Here is a 22,365-nt window from a genome sequence, read left to right as displayed (position 1 = left end):
AGTTATATCATTATATTACTTTGCAGCTGGCATACTACAGGTAGTCCTCAATGGAGTCTGCCCATTACCAGACTTCACCCTCTGGTCTTCCTGATCCAGTCATTAAATAACCCTGTGGGTCATTAAACAGAGCATGGGATGCTTCGAGCCTGGGGGGAGGCCCCGGGAGGCCTAGCAAAGATCCAGGTCTGCCTGCCCTGGACTTCCCAAGGCATCCCCTGCCCCCTGAAACTTCCCTGTGCTCTGTTTCCCACCCCTCAGGCTCCCCACAGCTCTTAAAACCTGCTCCCCCCAACAGGATTCCCACAGATGTTCTTCCCTTACACCAGGTTCCTGCAGAACTTGGGCCACTTACCTACCACCCATTGTCCATCACATACTTAAAGATCTCTGGAGCTCCTGGCTTCATGTTGGGGAAGGAGGGCATATCACTCTGACCTTCCCTGAGTCATTTAATTACCATTTCAGCACAATCACAACTCCTTGTGGACACACTGAAACAATGGCTGCTTCTGTGATATGGCCATGTGCCCCAGCAATGAAGTAATCCATTCTGCTTCTCTAATACTATCTGCGCAGTGCTGTGGAAAGCTCTGGGGACGAGGTCCAAGGCTTGCAGAGACTTGGTGGGGTGGGATAGGGAGGGAGATAGGCATAGGGACGCTGCAGCATTCCTGCAGTTGGTCATAAAGTGAATGACTGCAGGGGTGCTGCAGTGGCTGTAGCTTCGAAACTGGGTCATAAGTAGTGTATGGGCAGTCTGTTGTAACTTCAAACAGTTGCTAAGCAACTGATTGTAAGTTAAAAACTACCTGTATGGTCTTTAATGTTTTTATACTGAAGTTCTATAATACGTGTTATGTGAATCAAACAGAATGAATGCGTAACATTAAAAAAAATCGATTTCTCTCAAATTACACTTGACATCATAAAGCATTTTGTGCTATAAGCATCTCTTCAATCACAAGGGTATATATGGCATTGGGTGGGATACAAATGCAGAGGAGAGAAAGAACTAAACACACATAAGGAAATCAAAGAGTTATTCATAAATTTGATTTCCACAAATCTAATGACAAAAGCATAAATGCAAGATGTAATGGGGTTTATTTAGTTAATAAGGATCCTTTCAAAGTACCTACATATATTTCTCCATAATACAGAAAAGGAAGAAAAAAAAACAGACCAGGTTTCACAACCTCACTCCTCAAGGCAACAAGCTATTATTTAGCAGGTTTTCCTACTGAAGTAGGAGAAAATGGGCTGGGATCCCTATTTCTCTTCTGCAATTCAAATGGGCGGACCTAATGTTTAGTTTTAAGGTACTGTACCTTCATACTGATTGCTGCCGGCATAACTGGAAGAATGTATCAGCAGCACCAGCCAATTAAGTTGACTGATAAAGCAATACCCGCCCTGAGTGAGACCATAGCAGGACCACTCTCTCAGGTAAGGTACCTTTTCTTCTGGGAAAATGTAATCTGTGTTTTTGTTATTTATTTGTGCTGAGACTTTGGGTATTGGAAAAAAAAGATATTAGAAAATAAATGTGTATTTATTTTCTGCAGAAGGCTGCAGAAGGGCTAAGTACAGTAGACACCTTTTTTTCCCCTGATAACTAAACTGGTAAAGGATATTGATTTTCTTTCTTTCTGTTAGTCACTATTGTATCCCTACCGCCAGTATAGTTATAGCAACAAGGTTGTATGAGAAATAAGTTGCATACCAGATCATCAATTTGGGGAATCCACAATCAGGCAAGAGACGCTGCTGGAAGTTTGCCTAGTTCCATTATTTGGAGACTGTGATCACACAGCAGAAGAATGCAGTCTTCTGATATCTCTGAATTCATCCCTGTAAGATGATTAAATATGCCCTAGTGAAATGGGGAGCTGCCAACCTCAAAGGAAATTCAATGATCACAGAAGTGGCTGGGAAATTGTCATTTCATTTTTAATTTCTCTCCCATATAAGGAATTTGCTCAGATCTGACCAAGGTCAGTGTTTCTATGGTTACAATTAGTAGAAACCCAATGTCACCAAAACTCTGTTTAAAACAATCCAGTTGGGACAATAAAAAGTTCAGAGATGCAATTCTCAGAGAAGCCCTTTTGATGCCAGGAACCATCTCTCACACATTACAACTGACTGGGACTGGTTAATTTCACTTCAGTTCCAATGAATTCATTGACTTAAGCTAATTTTCTTTAGCCAGTGGAATGGCTTGCCTTCAGAGGTTGTGGGTGCTCCATCACTGGAAGCTTTTAAGAAGAGACTTGACAACCACTTATCTGGAATGGTATAGGGTATCCTGCCTGAGCAAGGAGTTGGACTAGAAGACCTCCAAGGTTCCTTCTAACACTATTATTCTGTTCTGTTCTAAACCCAGAGCTGATTGGATATAACTTTTCACATGTCACACTAACCTGGCCTATTAACTACTTAAGCAAATAGACTAGTTGCACAGGTATAAAATAGGTGGTATCTGGTCCAAAAGTAGTTAACTGAGGAGAATCTAGGTGTCCTAGTGGACAACCACTTAAGTATAAGCCAGCAGTATGTTTCAGCTGCCCAAAAAAGCCTATTCAGTCCTAGGCTATATCAGCTGAGGATCACATGAAGTAATAGAACCATTTTGTACTGAACTGGTAAGACCACACTTGGAGTATTGCATCCAGTTCTGGTTACCATGATACAAAAAGATGCTGAAACTTGAAGAAAGAGTGCAGAGAAGAGCAGAAAAAAAAAGACAATAAGGGTTTTGGAGGCTAAACCATACAATGAATTATTGCTAGGTATGACTAATCTAAGAAAGAGAAGAACTAGGGGGTGATTTCTATCTTGAAGGGCTTCAGATTTGAGGAGCTGTCACAGAAAAGAGAGGGTTGACCTATTCTCTAAAGCACCTGAGGACAGGACAAGAAGTAACAAGTGGAAGATTATCAAAGAGAGATCCAACCTAGAATTAAGTAGAAATTTCCTGACAGTGAAAACAATTAATCAGTGGTATGGCTTGCCTCCAGAAGCTGTGGGTGCTCCAACATTAGAGGTTTTCAAGAAGAGATTGGACAACCATTTGTATGAAATGGTGTAGGGTCTCCTGTTTGAGCAGGGGGTTGGACTAGTAGACTCCAAGGTCCTTTCCAACCCCTATTATTGTATGTTCTACATTCTAGTTGTCAACAATGAACATTTTTTGATTCCCTCAATTCCTTACTATTATGCTATAAGATGCAGTTAGAATTCAGCAATATTTCATACCTTATCCCTGACCTAACTGACAATTCTATACAAACATATCTTAAAATAGGCTCCATTAAAACCTACTAAATTTAACTATTTTAATTTTTAAAAAACCACATTTTACAAAAATCAGGATTAATTTTACATGTGTTGTCTTTTGTTTATCATTCAATTTTTTCATTCAAGGATAATTGCCCTCTTGTAATTTCTTTTAAGCGCTGGTTTTTAACTCTTATACATTTTTGTTCATTGATTTCCTGCCTTTATTATTTATATAAATAACTTAAGGCAGCAAACACACACAATATTCCTTCCACCTCCTATTTTCCTCACAACAACAACCCTGTGAGGTGAATTGGACTGAGAAAGAGCCCAGAGTCACCCACTTGTCTTTCGTGCCTAAGGTGTGACTAGAACTCATGGTCTCTTAGTTTCTAGCCTGGTGCCTTAACAGCTAGATTAAACTAGCATCAACTATTCTCTATCAGGATTGACTAAAATATTTCTTATTTGGTCTATTGTGTACTATGTTACAAAAAAAATCTTGACTTATGTCTCTCTCTCTCTCTCTCTCTCTCTCTCTCTCTCTCTCTCTCTCTCTCTCTCTCTCTCTCTCTCTGTGTGTGTGTGTGTGTGTGTGTATTATTTAACATATTCATATGCACACTTTTTCCCTTCCAGGACTCTTCTATAAATGTATCTCCCATAGCAAGCGCAGAACTCCGACACAATGAAATACACTGTCATTCTCAGTGCAAGGTACTATGAACACTTAATTTTAGGAAAAGGTGAATTAAGTAATCATTAAAAAGAATGAAAACTGACTTAAGAACTATCTGAGCAGACCAATCATAATAACCTCATCTCCAACAGTTGCAATGAAATAAATACAATTTATTTATTTAATGTTTATATAGCTACTCTAGTTGTTAATCACTGTTATAATTTTGCCACTTTTTCCCATATACAATCATACTCTGTAATGGGTATTACCACTTCAATGGTTGGGTTGACACACTGTACTAAGCCAAATTGAGTTTGGATAGTTTCAGATTAGCCTAGTGCGCTAACTCACCCAGTTGTGGTTCATTCAAAAACAAACTGAACAACATATTTTTACAGTATCTGATGAAGGACTTCGAAAATAGGTGGATTAAATTGTGCATTTATTCCCTTTTGGGTGATGTTTTGGATGTGAATGTGTCTGGTATCAGCCAGTGAAACAGTATGGCAGTCAATTCTGTTCTTGAGCTGAAGGGTGGAGATGTACCATGGCATGATAGCCAGAGCAGGGAAGAATCAGAGTTCATGCAACTGTTGACCCTTTTCAAAAGAAAGAATGCCTTATTGGCTGGATATATTTGAGCTTATTGCATTCAAGCTTTTTTCTCTTCATTAGCACTATTTGTTTTTTTAGCAGCAAGGAAATAATGATGAACAGCAACCAAGTCATGAAGTTGATAGGTTTGTGCCAAATACCTAATGAGCAAGGATAAAAAAAAGCCACTAATTCTCTCCTTCAGTTCTTCATATGTATAATACAGGGATATACAATTAAGGTATACTATGAGGATAGTCAAATGAAAATCACACAGTATTTTTATCCATTTACAACATCAATGATAAATAACAATTAAGTGCATAGGAAGCTACCCACTGACTTCTCCATACCAAAAATTCCATCCACAGGAAAGGAAAGGTTGGAAGAAGTGGGTGTAAGTGATCTGTTCTCTTAATAATTATTGTGACCAAATGACCTGATTAGAGGAAATGATGAATGCCAAACAACTTTTGTTCAATATGAATACATATGAACAATATCTTTTTTTAAAAAAAAAAAAAAATCAAAGTTGACAATAAATAATTTTTATCCAGTTCAGTACAATGTCACATGAGGATTTCAGTTATTACTTTCATAGTTGAGCTGCATTTGATTGGGAAAGATAGTAACATATCTCCCTTTTCTCCTTAAGGTGCTCTGTGATGATTACCGTATTTTCCAGTGTATAAAACGACTTTCTAAACCCTGAAAATCTTCTCAAAAGTCTGGGGTCGTCTTATACGCCGGTAGCTGTTCTCTGAATTTAAAACCAATCTGCCCCCTAGTGGCCAACCCTATTTTTTTTTACAGAAATAAGCACTAACACAGTGTTTCTCAGCCTTGACAATTTTAAGGCATGTGGACTTCAACTCCCAGAATTCCACAGCCAGCAGGACAAAGCATTCAAAAATCCCATTTTTCTACATCGCCCATCACTTTATTCTTTTTCAGGAAAAGCAATTAAATAGTAGAAAACAGTAAGCTATATAAATTAAGGATATTACATCTACAAAAAAAAAGAAACATTTGATTTACTTCTTATACCTATAGCAGCAGTCATGAATATATGGAAAAACTTTTTGATTCAGGAAATCAGTTGATTAAGAAAGATACTGGTCAAAGGAAAAAGATCAAAGTGAAAATTAAGAAAATAGATGATGGGATCTACCAGAGAGAATATTTAAAAAAGAAACATTTGTTTGAATATGGTTAAAGAAACAGAAAAGATTCTGAATATATATGTCATTCTAAGAGAGATGAATTCTTTAAATAATACTGTATGCTTTCCCCCCCTTTTATTTTATTTCTTGATATAAGTAATATAATACTGCTGAAATGGCCTAGATGAAGTAAATGTTTTAGATAATTAAATGTGTCTGAATTTAGGGAAATTATAATGTATAAAAAAGAAAAAAAATAAGACCTAAAGGATTAGATGACTAGGCACATTAAATGGAATATTTAAAGATTAAATATATTTTATCAAAATAATAAGAACTATATTATTTCAAGGTTTGCAAAGAAGACATTTTGGGGAAAAGGGGAAATCAACTAAATGTACCATGTGGATTATAGATTATAGAAACCAATTGTTAATGATTTTTCTTTACAAATGCAAACCCAGCAAACACACTGTTTACCAATTATTAAGTGATTTATGTTTTAAAAAATCAATAAAATATATGGGGGAAAAATACCAGCTGAGTTAAGGAAACATTAGGGAAGCAGTGGTGGGCAACACTCGCTTTCTAGCAGCAAAGGAATGGAGCTCCTATTGTGCTCATCTATAAACAGAAATTCAATATTGTACCGTATTTTCCGGCGTATAAGATGACTTTCTAAACCCTGAAAATCTTCTCAAAAGTTGGGGGTCGTCTTATATGCCCAGTCGTCTTATATGCCGGAATATACGGTAATAGATTTAATAAAAGTAAGCAAACATATGGAAATCATCTGCTCCTACTAGCTGCAGCTGGTAGCCAAATACCTATTAGAAATAGAGTAGGCAGCAAGTCAATTACACCACTTCTCCCACCTTTCTCAGCTGGGGTCCCATGAGAGATCATGACTGGGGAAAAAAATCTTTTTTTTTACTTTGCACATTGCTATGCCGGTTGGGGAATTCTGGGAATCTTCCTGCTGCCAAGTTGAGAAACACTGATTTAAAGGATTTTCCATGGTAATAAGGTTGATAAAAGCTATCCTCACTTTAGGAAAGAGAGAAATTAATTGTCAATTTTCAATAACTGCCTGTCTCCAAAACATTATGATGAGCGCTGCTAAAAATAAAGTCAGTTTTGGAAGGTGAAACACTAGACAACATTTCTCAAAAAGAAAGATAGGGAAAAATACTCCAAATACCAAATCTATTTCTGTCTGTTTATAAATTGCAATACATTTACATTAGATAAATAAATCAAAGCTTTGCACACTGTTGATACTTTTGTAATCTGAAAAGGATTTTTTTTATTAATCCAGTCTTCTGTCTGCAACCCTTTCCCTTAGAAAATGGCAAAACAATTTCTGTATCCTTTATTTATTTTACAAGGACAATCTCAAGTTATTCTATTTATGGAAGGTGAAACCTGGATCTTCATCAGTGGTAGCAACTTGAGCACATATTTTATTTTTCTATAATTCAATTCATAGTGACAGTTAGCTTCATATTCTATTCAGAGCAGCTTTTATTTGCAAATGAAAAAGCATGTCTTTGGAAATCCAAGAAAACCAAATATATGGCCTCTATTCATCTATCATGTTTTAGCATGTCATAATCAAATGATTCCCAGTGGCTTACATCAAAATCTGATCTACAGTCTGATCAAAAGACCAACAGGGCTATTCAAAATCAGATTTATGCCTTTATTATTTTTATTATTTATACTGTAAGAGATCATGGTAAAGAAGAACAAAAGACAGAGTAAAAGAATACAATTTAATATCACCATTTTCTTCTCTATGTTGTTTTTCAGCAAATGAAAACATTTCCTTGCAACTTGCTTACTGTTCGTGTAATACGACTGAGGAATCTCCGTCGGGCTGATACCTGTAAGTGATCTTTGTTTTATTATAGTTACATATTTTATTAATATATATTAGCCACTGTTATTTAGATATTTGTAGATTAAAAACGGCTTCAGAATTTCATTATTGATGAATGTATTGCATAAGGAATTGCATCTATTTCCATGTCCAGTAGCCTTTATGACTTAATGATTAGTGAATTCTGAAGTTGGATGAAAGGAATATTTGTAATCTGTGTGTGAAGGAAGACTAATCTTGACATGCCCTATGATTCTGTGATTGAGGATAACCCATGAAAGGTCATGAAAAGAAGTGAAGCAGAAACAAATATTTAAAAGTACTTTGGTTCTTTTTTTTTTTTATTGAAATTTTTCAAAAGTTTTACAAATAAAAATCCACCCCCCCCTCCCCAACCACCCCACCCCCCCCCCCGACTTCCCAGAACTGAATATAGGATTATTTAACAAATATTTTAAAAATAACATTTGCAATTTATAAAATAATTAATAATAATAATAAAAATCACAGTAATAATATATATAGAAATAATATACATAACATAAACTTTAAAATGAATAATATATACTAAAAAAGAAAAAAAATAAAAAATAAAAAGAGAAGAGAGAGAGAGAAAGAAGAAAGAAGAAAGTAGACGAAAAATAAAGCATATATATATATAAAAAAAAAATATATGAATAATAATACATTAAAAATGTATATATATAAAAAAGAAAAAGAAGAAAGAAAGAAAGAAAAAACAATCATTACAAATTATAAAAAGGCTAAATAATATTTTTCCATATCCAAATTATGTTGTATAAAATTTATCCATTTTTCCCATACCGCAAAAAATTTTTCTTGAGATTGCTCCTTTAAGAAAGCCGAAATCTTTGCCATTTCTGCCAAATACGAAACTTTATGAAACCATTCTTGTAAAGTAGGCAAAGATTCCTTCTTCCAATATTGTCCTATTAACAACCTAGCGGCTGTAATCAAATTTAACATCAATATAACCTCCTTAGCATCACAGTCAATAACAATACCTAGTAAAAATAATTGCGAAGTAAATTTTACCCTTCTTTTAAAAATTCTTTGAATATTCCACCAAAGTACTTTGGTTCTTAAAATCACAAACAGACTGACTATATTGAGACATAAGATATTTTACATTTTTGTCACATAAAATTGATTGACACATTTATCTTTAATGTATGGATAATCTTTCTTTAGGAAACACAGGAAATCAATATCTTTGTTAAAATTGCTTTCCTGAACTGCTTCCGAAAGTGTATTTTGCACTGCAACTCTTATCACCCCAGATTATCAGCCATTTCTGCTGGACTGTATAGTAATTACAGCCTATAATGTCTAGGAAAATTGTTGATGGATTGACATCTCTGGCCTAGAGATAGGAAATCAGATAAGTTCTCAGATATTTTGGCCTTCAACCTCTATCACCTCTAAACAACATGTCAATCAGAAGGGCCTGAGAGCAATACAATTCAAATCTTTTAGAAGTACGTGGTAAATAGTTTGCATTAGATTATCAAACAAAGGTAAACAAAGTCATAACAAAAAGCCAACATGGGTTTCTCAAAAACAGATTATGCGAGACAAATCTTATTGCATTCTTTGACAAAGTGGCAAAATTAGTGGGCCAGAGGAATAATTTACTGTGGATATAATTTATTTGGACTTGTAAGGCATTTGATAAATTAGACCACAACCTACTGCTTGATAAGATAGAAAAATGTGGGTTAGACAGCATAACCACCAGATGGACTTGTAACTGGCTGACCAACCACACTCAATGTGTAGTCCTCAATGGAACTGCATCTACATAGAGGGAAGTATGCAGTGGGGTAGCCCAAAGCTCTCTTTTAGGCCCAGTACTCTTCAACATCTTCATCAATGATTTGGATGAGGGATAGATGGGGAACTCATCACATTTCCAAGCTGATAGGAATAGCCAACACTCCAGAAGATAGGCTTATGTTACAGAAGACTGTTGACAAATTTGAACATTGGGTGCTATCTAACAAATTCAGTGATGAAAAAAGTAAGGTTCTACATTTAGGCAAGAAAAACCAAATGTATAGGTATAGTATAGGTGGTACCTGGTTCAATTGTAGTAACTGCAAGAGGAATCTTGGAGTCCTAATGGACAATCACTTAGATACTATCCAGCAGAGTGCTGCAACTGCCAAAAAATTCAACACAGTTCAAGGCTGCATTAATAGAGGGATAGAATCAAGATCACATGAAGGGTTAATACCACTTTATAATACCTTGGTAAGGCCACACTTGGAATACTGCATCCAGTTTTGTTCACCACAATGTAAAAAAGATGTTGAGACTCCTGAACAGGGGTCTTCAAACTTGGCGCTTTTATGACTCATGGACTTCAACTCCCAGAATTCTTCAGCCAGGCACGCTGGCTGAGAAATTCTGGGAGTTGAAGTCCATGAGTCATAAAAGCACCAAGTTTGAAGAGCCCTGCTCTAGAAAGAGTACAGAGAATAGCAACAAAGATGATCAGGGTACTGGAGGCTAAAACATATAAAGAACAGTTGCTGGAATTGGTTATGGCTAGCTAATGAAAAGAAGGACTAGGGGGTGATATGATAGCACTGTTCCAATATCTCAGGGATTGCCACAAAGAAGAGGGAGTCAAACTATTCTCCAGAGCATTGAAGGCAGGACAAGAAGCAATGAGTGGAAACTAATCAAGGAGAGAAGCAACCCAGAACTAAGGAGAAATTTCCTGACTGTTAGATCAATGAATCAGTGGAACAACTTGCCTCCAGAAGTTGTGAATGCTTCAATACTGGAAATTTTTAAGACAAGATTGGACAATCATTTGTCTGAAATGGTATAGGGTTTTCTTCCTGAGCAGAGGGTTGGACTAGAAAAACTCCAAGGTCCTCCCAAATCTATTATTCTGTTCTGTTCAATGCATGCAGAAATAAGCAATGATGTGCATTATACATATATCAAGAAAATAGGTGAAATGTATATTTCAATGATTCTCCTAAGCAAGCCGAAGCCGACATAATTTTATACAGTAAAAGTTAAATACAGTATTGTTTTGAATATATATTTGTGTGTCTCTCTCTGTGTGTGGGTGTTATGTGAAATTATTTGCAATTCAAAGTAAGAAAAAAACAGGTGCAATTGGGAAACCCTTGAAGTCAGTCTATTTAACACCTCCTTTGTCAGGTATTAACATGTTTCATGTGATCATTATGGATGTATTCTTGTTCTCGGAATATTTTCTCACTTTTTGCAGAATTCTTCCAGATCAGAAATCTTTTTAGATTTCTTTGCATGCCTTGCATGTTTGAGATCTCCTCAGAGATTTCCAACAATATTTAAGTCTGGTAATGTGAAGACCATCCAAAACGTTAACCTTCTTTCCTATAAATCTTTGATTTGGAGCATGTTTTTTGTGGCTGTCTTGCTGAAATATCCAACTTCTTTTCAACTTCAGTTTCTTAACTGAATGTGGGACATTGGCCCATAGGATATATTGTTATTTAGCTGAATCCATTCTTCTCCTTCTCCTCCCCCTCCTCCTTCTCCTCCTCCTCCTCCTTCTCCTCCTGTTTTGTTTCAAAACAGTTTAAACTTCTTGAGAGTTTCCCCCCCTATACTTTAGATGATGACTTTTGTGATGAGGCCAGAGACAATACTCCCATATAGATCACATTATATTTCTGGATAACTACACCATGGACAACTAAAATTTTCAGCAGATGAATTATTCATGATCTGTGGGTTCAACTTTACAGACCTTAGAAGTTTTCTCACAGAGATTTCAATTTGGTCTTCCAAAACTTGTCTTGATCCTGTCATATTATTTTTGTTTCTTAACAATGTTTCTCACAGATGGAATTATTAATTAGAAATGCTAAAGATTTTTATGCCTTCTCTACTCTCCTGTAAGAGTGAATGACTTAATTTTCAAACGATGAGTGAGCTCTTTTTTTTTTATAAGCTAGAGTAACCAGAGTTTGTTCACCAATGATTTAATTTTGGGCCTTATTAACAACTTTCCAGTTTTTTAAAGAAGTAACACAATCAGCAGGAAAGATGTCCTAATTTATGAACCTGCCATATTCAGTACATAACTAGTAAGCATGCATTCAAATCTGCAGAAAGATCTATGCTTAACTTTATAACATGTATAAGCTATGTCAGCTTCTATTTTTAAGAATGTGCAGAAACATAGAATTTAATCAGGGTGCTTCAACTTGTTCATGCAATTACATATTTGCAGGTTAAGCAGATTTGCCTAGTATCATCTCTTTACCACTTGTTCCTTCCTATACTCCATGAGCAAAGAATTTCATCGCCATGAGGAGAATGTATAAAATCAGTCCCAGAAATTACTTCTTGATTCATTTTAATGCATTTCAGTTCTTTAAAACAGTTCATTCCTCATACGATATCAGATGTGCTGAGTATTAGATTATTGAATTGTACATATAATCACAATTTAGCCCAAAATTTCCATTGTTGTGAGACATTTGTTAAGTGAGTTTTGCCCTATTTTACGACCTTTCTTGCCACAGTTGCTAAGTGAATCACTATAGTTGATAAGTTAGTAACCCAGTTGTTAAGTGAATCTGGCTTCCCCATTGGCTTTGCTTGTCAGAAGATCGCAGAAGGTGACCACATGACTTTGGGACACAGCAATTTCAACAATTACAGATAGTCCTCAACTTGCAACAGTTCATTTAGTGATTGTTCCACAGCAATGGTCATAAATATGAAGCAGTTGCCAAGCATCTGAATTTTGATCACATGATCAAAATTCTGCAAAGGTCGTAACTGTGAAAAACAGTCATAAGTCACATTTTTCAGTGCCATTGTGATTTTGAACAATCACGAACTGCTGCAAGTTGAGGTCTATCTGTAATTGTTGTTAAGCTTCTTCAGTGATTATGCTTCATTGATAAAAGATAAGGGATTTTTTCCCCTTATTCCTATTATTGCTGTTAAAAAAACGAGACCCTTAATACCAAATTGCATTTCTCAAATGTAATTCTGATGCTGCCATGCAAATATTATAGCTATATAATATAGCTATATTTCTCCTATTAGTCATGCAATCTCTATCAATATGCATAAGCATCTGTAAGGGGGAGAGGAGCAGGTAATAAAACATACATTATGGTGTCATGGTGCAAACTCCATTCCTTTGTGCTTGCATTGTGATGTTCAGTACAAGCATCAAAGGTAGAATTTGTGATATCACAATGCATGTTTCATCATATTGACAAGAAAAAAGTGAAGGAAATGATTGGTTCATTAGTGGGTGGAAGTGGCAAGAAGGTGACAAGCAACAGGGAGAAAGCAGAACTATTTAACTCATTTTTTGCATCTGTCTTTACACAAAGGGAAAAAACAGACCAACCTATCAAAAATAGTGCCATAAAAAACAAAACAGAAACACAAATTAAGATAGGCAAGAAAATGGTTAGTGAGCACCTGTCCAGCCTAGATGAGTTCAAATCGCCAGGACCAGATGGATTACATCCCAGAGTTCTCAAGGAACTGGCAGATGTGATATCGGAGCCACTGAACTATATTTTTCAAAGATCCTGGAACACAGGGGAACTACCAGAGGACTGGAAAAGAGCTGATGTAGTTCCCATCCTCAAAAAAGGAAAAAAAATGGATCCAGGAAATTACAGACCTATCAGCCTGACCTCAATACCTGGGAAGATCCTGGAAAAGATAATCAAACAACGAATCAACGAACACCTAGAGGCAAACAAAGTCATTACTAAAAGCCAACATGGGTTTGTCAAAAATAGATCATGCCAGACAAATCTTATTGCATTCTTTGACCAAGTGACAAAATTAGTGGATCAGAGGAATGCTGTGGACATAATTTACTTGGACTTCAGTAAGGCATTTGATAAAGTAGATCACAACCTACTACTTGACAAGATAGAAAAATGTGGGGTAGACAGAACCACCACCAGATGGATCCGTAGCTGGCTGACCGGCCGTACTCAGCGAGTGGTCCTCAATGGAACTGCATCTATATGGAGGGAAGTGTGTAGTGGGGTGCCCCAGGGCTCTGTTCTGGGCCCAGTACTCTTCAACATCTTCATCAACGATTTGGATGAAGGGATAGATGGGGAACTCATCAAATTTGCAGACGACACCAAGCTGGCAGGAATAGCCAACACTCCAGAAGACAGGCTTAAGATACAGAAGGATCTGGACAGACTTGAACACTGGGCACTAACTAACAAAATGAAATTCAATGGTGAAAAAAGCAAGGTTCTACATTTAGGCAAGAAAAACCAAATGCACAAGTACAGCATAGGTGGCACCATGCTCAATAGTAGTAACTGTGAGAGGGACCTCGGAGTCCTAGTAGACAATCACCTAAATATGAGCCAGCAGTGTGCTGCAGCTGCCAAAAAGGCCAACACAGTGCTAGGCTGCATTAACAGAGGGATAGAATCAAGATCACGTGAAGTATTAATACCACTCTTCAATGCCTTGGTAAGGCCACACTTGGAATACTGCATCCAGTTTTGGTCACCACGATGTAAAAAAGATGTTGAGACTCTAGAAAGAGTACAGAGAAGAGCAACAAAGATGATTAGGGGACTGGAGGCTAAAACATATAAGGAACGGTTGCTAGAATTGGGTATGTCTAGTTTAACGAAGAGAAGGACAAGGGGGGACATGATAGCAGTATTCCAATATCTCAGGGGCTGCCATAAAGAAGAGGGAATTAAGCTATTTTCCAAAGCACCTGAAGGCAGGACAAGAAGCAACGGGTGGAAACTAATCAAGGAGAGAAGCAACCTAGAACTAAGGAGAAACTTCCTGACAGTGAGAACAATTAATCAGTGGAACAGCTTGCCTCCAGAAGCAGTAAATGCTCCAACACTGGAAGTTTTTAAGAAGAGACTGGACAGCCACTTGTCCGAAATGGTGTAGGGTTTCCTGCCCGAGCAGGGGGTTGGACTAGATGACCTCCAAGGTCCCTTCCAACTTTACTAATATGAACATATGAACTTCTTTGTGATTAGGAGTGGATGCTTATGATGCATGGATACATCATATGAGTATACAGGAATGCACACGGGATGTGAATCTATAAGAACTATAATTTTCAGGAAACTGCATACATAGTATATTGTATGCAATCTGCATTTAAAAAAAAAGATTGAGAGTTTATAATTCATTAAATTCTCCTTGGTAGTGATAAAAACTCCAAAAGCAGGTTATTTAAAAATAGGTGGAGAAAATATTGGATGCTTCCTTTTAAATAACTGGGGAGATAAAAGATAATAATAGATGTCATGTACATCTGTCACTGATAGGTCAAAACATGTGATATTAGAGTTGCAGAACTTGTTGATTTATTGGCATACTTTATGTTCTGAGGTGTCTCAAGATAAATGCTATGTGATTATTATTTAAAACATAGGGTGGACTCAGTGATATAATGATAGATTCTTGTATGACAGAGCCTTGGCCATTTATGTGATTTATGCTACCTTGAGTATGATTGGCAGCTAGCTTAAAAACTGGCAACATTATCTTTTGTTTCTCTGTTATACAGTAAGCTACTCTGATTGTTATGTGACTCTTTGCCTACCGACTGCTACAACTGAGAAGCTGAAGACTAAAACTGTAAATAATTGCAAGGACCCTGTTTGGAATGAAACCTTTTACTATAGAATTCAAAGACAAGTTAAGGTGAAAACCTTTTATCTCTTTTAGCTGCTGCTGAACAGCTTCTAAAATATATTCCACTTTATCCATATTTGTATGTCATGATATTTGTAGGTTTTGGGGTGGGGTTCTTTTTGCTTTTCACCAATCATGCTTGTTTGTGTTATTTTTTAAAAAAAGAAAAAGATAACTGAGGGAGGATATGATTCTTTGCTACAGTATCTATACTCTGATTAGGAATTTATACACACTTAAACTTGTGTCTAGTATTGGTAAGATATTTCTTATCTTTACTTCTCAACCAAATTAGGAAAAGTAAAGTACTATATCACTAGAATTAAGCAAGCAACTGTAACTTGAAAGGTTGCTTGTAACTAATGAAACACCCCTCTGCTTTATTAAAGTAACCTTTCTTTTTTCAGTGCCTAAAAAAATTGCAGCTGCTTCAATGTTGCATTAACTCTAATCAATCAACTCCTTAAAGCAACCACATGGTTGGTTCATGTTCATGTGGAAGTCTGAAGAAAGGTTGGCAAGATTTAATGAATGGTAGAGATATGGTGTGCTCATGATCATATGAATTCTGAAAAACCTCTTCCAGTTTGTTTTTAAATCATGCATAATCCTACTTGCTAATAAATACTGAAAGTCAATGAAGTATACAAGATTTTATGTCAAAATCACACTATAATGTCCAACTTCTAAATTTGAACATCATTTTTAAATATACCAACAGCACTTTAAGGAAGAGAATAAATAAAATCTGACAACCACAGTCTGCAACAATAAATATCAAAAAATCTTGAAGCAACTTGTGGACGTGTATGGTGACATGAGCTTTCATTAGTAAAATCTGAATTCTTCTGATCTATTTGATGATATAGATTCTTATTTATGAAAGATAATTTCATAAATAATGTGTTCCAGTTTGTATTCCAGAATAAGGATGGAGTTGGGTGGATATAAATTTAATAAATACCAGAACACTATTCTTTGTGTTTGCTACTATAAACAAAGAATTACAAAGCATTCTGTGCTGTGGACTAAATATCAAAGAAGGAGAACATTCCAGCTTTCTTACAGATGATTCAGATAGGTTCTCTCCAGAAGTGCTCTAGCAGTTTTTAGAAGTAAATCTTCCCAATCTGGAAGACTACTTAGATCATTCATTTTACAAACTGCACTGTAAGAAAGATATCAGAGAAGTGGGAACAGACTTAGAGAAAGAAAACTAGGATGATCAGGGGATTAGAATCTGAACCATGTAATGAGAGACTGCTAGAACTGAGCATGTTTACTCTTGAGAAGATCGAGAGATCATCCTCATATCCCACTAAATATGGCATTAAGATGCCTTTTAGAGGACATGTCCACATTTTGTTGCCTCCAACTCATCCCTAGCCCACTATGGTGATATCTTAAAGTACCAATAAAAGAGAATATATGTAGTTCAGAGAGCACCAATGACTGAACTTGGTTGTTTGCTTGCAGATTTTGGCCTGCCAGGGTTGGAAGGGATCCCAATAACACAGGAAAAGCTACTCTATATAAACAGAAAACAAACCCAACTCCCTTCTAACACTGAAGTTGTTATCTAGCCGGGTAATAAAATGTCTGCAAGAAACCAAGCTCAGAGAGCACCAAGAACTCCACAGTATCTTAAAGTCATATTTATCTATTCCAGTTTCAAAATTAGAATTTCCATCTTCTTCCAGCAGGAGTCATGCTATAAAAGCAATCAAATACCTCACTGATGATATCTGTGATTATGCAATCAGATGCTGGGATCCTTTGAATGGCTATTGTTCTCTTTAGGTTGCAGACATGACCCTGTCATTTGACACTGCCCTCCATTTTGACTTGGGCTACCATAGAAATTGGATACCTGCCTCCTACAGATGCATCTGCCTACATAATGTCTTCCTTGTTGCAGCTGCTATTTGTATACTTTATTGTAAAAGGGCAATAAAGCAGACATTTCAAACCTATATGATCAGTGCTGAAGGAAATACAGAATCTGTATTTCAGCCACATCTGCTCTAATGTTTGCTTTACATATGCAGGTAATGCCTGAAATATAATATATTTCTTATTCCTCACAGAATGTGCTGGAGTTCTCAGTGTATGACTCAGATGCTATTACTCAAGACGATCACCTTTTCACTATCAGTTTTGATGTAGCTCGTCTTCCTGATAATGAGAAAGTTCTTATGAATTTTAAATGTGATCCAGAGGTGAGAAGTATTATATGTAAGAGTGAGAATATTGTTAATGTCTAGACAGTCTGTGGTCCACTAAGTTGAATAGAGTCCACCAGTCGTCAGCACCTTGATAAGGATTTTTGTTGGCTGCCTACCTGCTGGGTACCCATGACTGTAACTACAAAACTTGGCTATTGGGCTACCATAACTTTTCTCAATCATAAAAGAAACAAGATTTTTCTCCATAATTGATGTATCAGTTATACCTGCAAAAATGCTGCTAATAAATGATAACTCATTGGGAGTTGGTGGCATATAAATTTAATAAATTATTATTACTAGGAAGATTCCATGCATCCTATGAAAAAGAACCTCAGAATTTGGCTATTATTGAGCACCAGAAAAAGTGAGGGCAAGTAACCTGAATTTCTGTTTTGATTTTTGATTTAGATTTGCAGATTTTATATAGATTTATCTATAATTTTTTTCCAATTTGTCATATTAGTCACATATTCCACATTAACATTGTCTGATTTTCTTTTAAAAAAGTGTTGATTTTTTGATAGAGTTCAGTTTTGTCTACTCCTTTCACTGCAGCCTTATTTTAATTTCTAGTTGATTATTTAGTTACAATTTTTATTTATTCATTTTATTATTAAATTTATTCATTGCCCATCTCACCCTTCTATGAGCGGCCAGCATAGGAAGGGAAGATTGGGTGGAGATTGCCTTGTTTGAGACTATCTAGATATGAAGTAAGTTTCATATGAGTTCAAAGTGAAGAACTTATGATTTCCACTTAAATATAATGTAAAATAAATTAAAAATATAATGATGAAAAAGTTCTGGTTCACTGTTGTTTTCTGTTAACTTGGAAACAGTTGATAGTTGTCTACATTACCTAATGTTTCTATCTGATTGCATGCTTTAAGTCCCAAATTGTGTTTTAACTTTAAGGAGTAAGCAAATTGGTGCCTTTGAAATATTTGGTACTTCCATTCCATTTTCTAGAAATCATGTTTCTTGTCAAAATGTAAGAAAAATTGTAATCTGGAGAGCACAATGCATGAATAAAGAAAAGCTTCCATATATTTGCTTATTATTGATGAAAATTATAGGTGTGTTTGATGGAAAATGAAAATTTCCAGTTTTCATGCTTACATCATTTTTCAATATGTCACTGACCAATTTTTAATGTGGGGTGAAGTCGTATGCATCTGCTTAAAAATGATGTTAAAGGAAAGATTACATGCCCATTTCAAATCCAGTTTTACTATTTTCTTCCTGGCAGACACAAGAAGAGCTGGAAGTTGAATTTATAGTGGAACCTGCGTAAGCATTTTCCATTCTTTATTTTCTGTATTACTGTGACATACTACAGAATTATTTCAAACTGATTTTGAAAATAGAGACAATCAGTAGATACAAGAATTACAATTTTCAGTAGAAATAAATAAATAGATCTGTTTGGGAACTGTTTTCCATTAAATATTAATAAAATGCTATCAGGGATATAGTCCTCCTTATATATTGTTTTTTTTAATTAAACAATAAATAAACAACAGTGTTTAACTGCTTCCTTAAATCTATCTCATACTGCTCTAGTAACATAAAAAAACAGAACAATAAAACGTTTTGGCAGAAAAACTACTCAATAAACCTCAACATCTGGAGAGGATTCAAACAATTGCTTTAATACAGCTAGTGAGTTACAGTGAAATATAGCTCCCTTCCACTCAAATGAACCACAAGCAAGAGCCATTGTTGGTCAAAGACAGTTTGATCATGTGTATATTTAAAATACACTCCCACACAAAGATAATTGATTTACAAGTGATAAGGAATAAGATAACTACAAAGAAAGAGAGAGGCATATTTCATGGTGTAAAAACATAGATACATTCCTTGAAAGGCAATATAGTACCTTTAATAGATGACTTACAACAAGTCATTATTATTGTTATTCTAACAATCCCTGTAACATACTGTAGAAGAAGGGGTCTTCAAACTTGGCCCTTTTATGACTTGTGGACTTCAACTCCCAGAATTCCTCAGCCAGGCACGCTGACTGAGGAATTCTGGGAGTTGAAGTCCACTAGTGATAAAAAGGCCAAGTTTGAAGACCCCTGCTGTAGAAGAAGGGGGAAAAGAAAGATAAGGAGACACAGCAGTACTTATTCTTCAATTTACTCTCTGTTTAAGGTATGAAACTATAATTAGTTAGAAACCATCAGCAAGAAATTCCATTTGTAAAGGTGCTACATAATTTCCTATGCAAAGTCCTGTATAAATACCATATTGATATAAGGAAGCATATGAGTGAGGGGTACATAATTCATCAGCCTGAGTTCAAATTCTATCTCTTCACAAGGTTTAAACCAAATATCAGAACTCTGGTTCAGAATAAGCACTAGTACAAGCGGTCTTTACATTGTTTTCTATATTACTAGAACAGCGGTTCTCAACCTGTGGGTCACGACCCCATTTGGGGTCGAATGACCATTTCACCGGGGTTGCCAAACAACGCAGTCCGCCATTTTTCCCCCTTTTCCTTAGCTGTGCTACTCCCTTTTATTCTATTGGCTTTTGAAAGCCAATAGAATAGACTCTCTTGAATAGAGTCTAATTCTATTGGCTTTCAAAAGCCAATAGGAATTGTCCAGACTGTCTCTGCCCTGCTGACCCCCCCAAAAGTCCCATTCTGCAAACGGTGCTGCAAGTTGTCTGCAGCGAAGGCAAGCTGTCTGGAAGTTTCCACCCCTCCCTGTTGAGCAACTACTAAAAATGTAAGTAAAAGAGGGCCAGGGGTAGGAGGTGGGAGGCCGGCGGGCACAGGGAGAGTTGTTGGTGCGCGTGGGGCCCGGTGGGTGCCTTACCTCCCTTGGGCTGGGCCAACTGGTGGCCCAGCCGGTGGTCGGCCTGCTCCGTCTCTGCCGCTTGCCAGATATGCCTCGGCCGCCGCAGGGGGCGGCACCACACATGTGCGGCGCTCCCGCGCAGGGAAAGTCCTCGACTTACGACCGGTTGGGTAGTCCTCAACTTATGACCGGTTGGGTAGTCCTCGACTTATGACCAGTTGGGTAGTCCTCGACTTACGACCGGTTGGGGGTCGCGGCATTAAAAAGGTTGAGAACCACTGTACTAGAAGGAACAATGACAAACTATCAAAGTAACCCTCTAACAATATGGGGCAACTATAGGAATTTTAAAATCTCAGTATATGGATCCTATTCTAAACATGTATTTTCAATTTCTATTTGGATGAGAATGAAACAATATTTGCAGTAATATTGGAACTATCTATTTCTTTACATTTGTTTTCTAGGTGCGGTCCTCCGGAAACACTAATTACAAATGGAGTTCTAGTGGTAAATTTTGAATTCTATTTTTTGCGAAACTTTTTGCAGTTCATCACTGTTAATAATACTGCTGTGATCTAGGTGAATGTGAGGTATGAGTAACCAACTCACATTTTTTCTGGGAGTACCCAGATACTTCATTCTGAAGCAATGCACTTTAAATTGATGATGATTGAATTTTCAGATATATTTGGACATATAATTAATCCTTGTTTAAGCATAACATAAGGACTGGATTTTCTTATGAGTATAGTAAAACACATACATCTAAGAGGAAGACCACCTCTAAATTGAGATATATTGGTTTAAAATTTCTCTCCCATTTTCCCCAACTTTGTCAAGGATTTTCAGGGCAAAAGATGGTCTGTGTTCTTTCTTTATCATTGGGGAAAAGAGCTGTGGAATTAGAAGCCAGCCATTAACTGTCTCTGTATGATACCCATCTTTGTATGTTTTAAAAGACATTGAAAAGAATTCAAATAGCCGGTGGGAAAGACATTGCCAGATCCAAATGTTTTAAGTAAGAGATCCATGTTTTATGTGGATCTCTTACTTAAAACATTTCCCACTTTGAATAAAGAGAACATAAATTGTTTTGCTTTCAAAGAATTAAATCAAAGTGCTTGAAGAGTCGACTCTTTTCAAAATTCTCAGGTTTTGAGAGAATATTTTGGCCTGACTAGAGTAGATCGTCTCTTTGCTTCAGTTGACTACTAAATTACCAAGATACCCCTCCATATTAGCAATACTGTATGAGATTTCCAACAGTGAGTCCAATGGATTTCACACTCTCATTGATCAGGAAAGCAAATTTCCTTTGATACTCTCTAACCTAGCTTAAGATTGGGACTGGAAGTGATAGCAGCAATTATTTTGCCAACTATTAAATTATCCGGCAAATTTATATTTATTTTTTGTAATTAACAAATATTATTAAATTGTTTTGTTTATTCTAACAAAAAGCAACCTTTTAATTTTGAATCACCCATCACTTATTAAATGCTTCTTTTAATTTGTCTAGCTGGATTAATTTATCCCTCACCTAGTATAAACTGTGACTTGTCTGAAGGCTCAATCAAGCTATCTTTATTTATTTGTTTGTTTGTTTGTTTGTTTGTTTAATTGCTTTTTAAAACCATCATCTCTCTCATAAGACTTTTCCCCTTATTTGGTCATAGACCAACAGATTTCTGAAGATTGACTTTTTTGTTCTTATTCAAGCGTTGTCTGTTGTGACTTGGAGATATTTTAACTATCCTAATGTTTGTATATTTGGATGGGTTTTTTTGTGTCTTTTAGCTTTTTATGATATGATTCTCCTTAATCCCCCTTGATTCATGAACAGGTCACATCCAAGATCTAGTTTTTGTCTTATGATATGGCCTGATATTTAAAGAGAGAAGAGAAGGTTGATCTGTTGTCATAACATTCCGTTTTCTCTCCAGAGGTTATCAGTACATTTCTTGTGCTTGATACGGTGACCCCAATTTCTCCCATATACTTTGCA

General features: G+C 36.2%; 1 protein-coding gene across 1 annotated transcript in view; it reads left to right on the top strand.

Moving 5' to 3' along the window:
- Positions 1–1,365: 1,365 nt before the first annotated feature.
- The window catches only part of LOC120304253 (cytosolic phospholipase A2 epsilon-like), a 47,120-nt gene continuing 26,120 nt past the window's right edge, over positions 1,366–22,365 (top strand). The window contains exons 1-7 of the mRNA XM_039334624.1: positions 1,366–1,449; positions 3,925–4,002; positions 7,537–7,612; positions 15,186–15,322; positions 17,401–17,532; positions 18,791–18,831; positions 20,825–20,867. Coding sequence (XP_039190558.1) covers positions 1,366–1,449; positions 3,925–4,002; positions 7,537–7,612; positions 15,186–15,322; positions 17,401–17,532; positions 18,791–18,831; positions 20,825–20,867 — 591 coding nt within the window. The remainder of the gene's footprint in view (positions 1,450–3,924; positions 4,003–7,536; positions 7,613–15,185; positions 15,323–17,400; positions 17,533–18,790; positions 18,832–20,824; positions 20,868–22,365) is intronic.

This window comes from Crotalus tigris, unplaced genomic scaffold, assembly GCF_016545835.1.
Source record: "Crotalus tigris isolate CLP2741 ecotype Arizona unplaced genomic scaffold, ASM1654583v1 scf7180000017545.3456711, whole genome shotgun sequence".
Classification (NCBI taxonomy): domain Eukaryota; kingdom Metazoa; phylum Chordata; class Lepidosauria; order Squamata; family Viperidae; genus Crotalus; species Crotalus tigris.
Note: the sequence above shows the minus strand (reverse complement) of the source record. Positions and strands in the feature narration are given on the sequence as shown.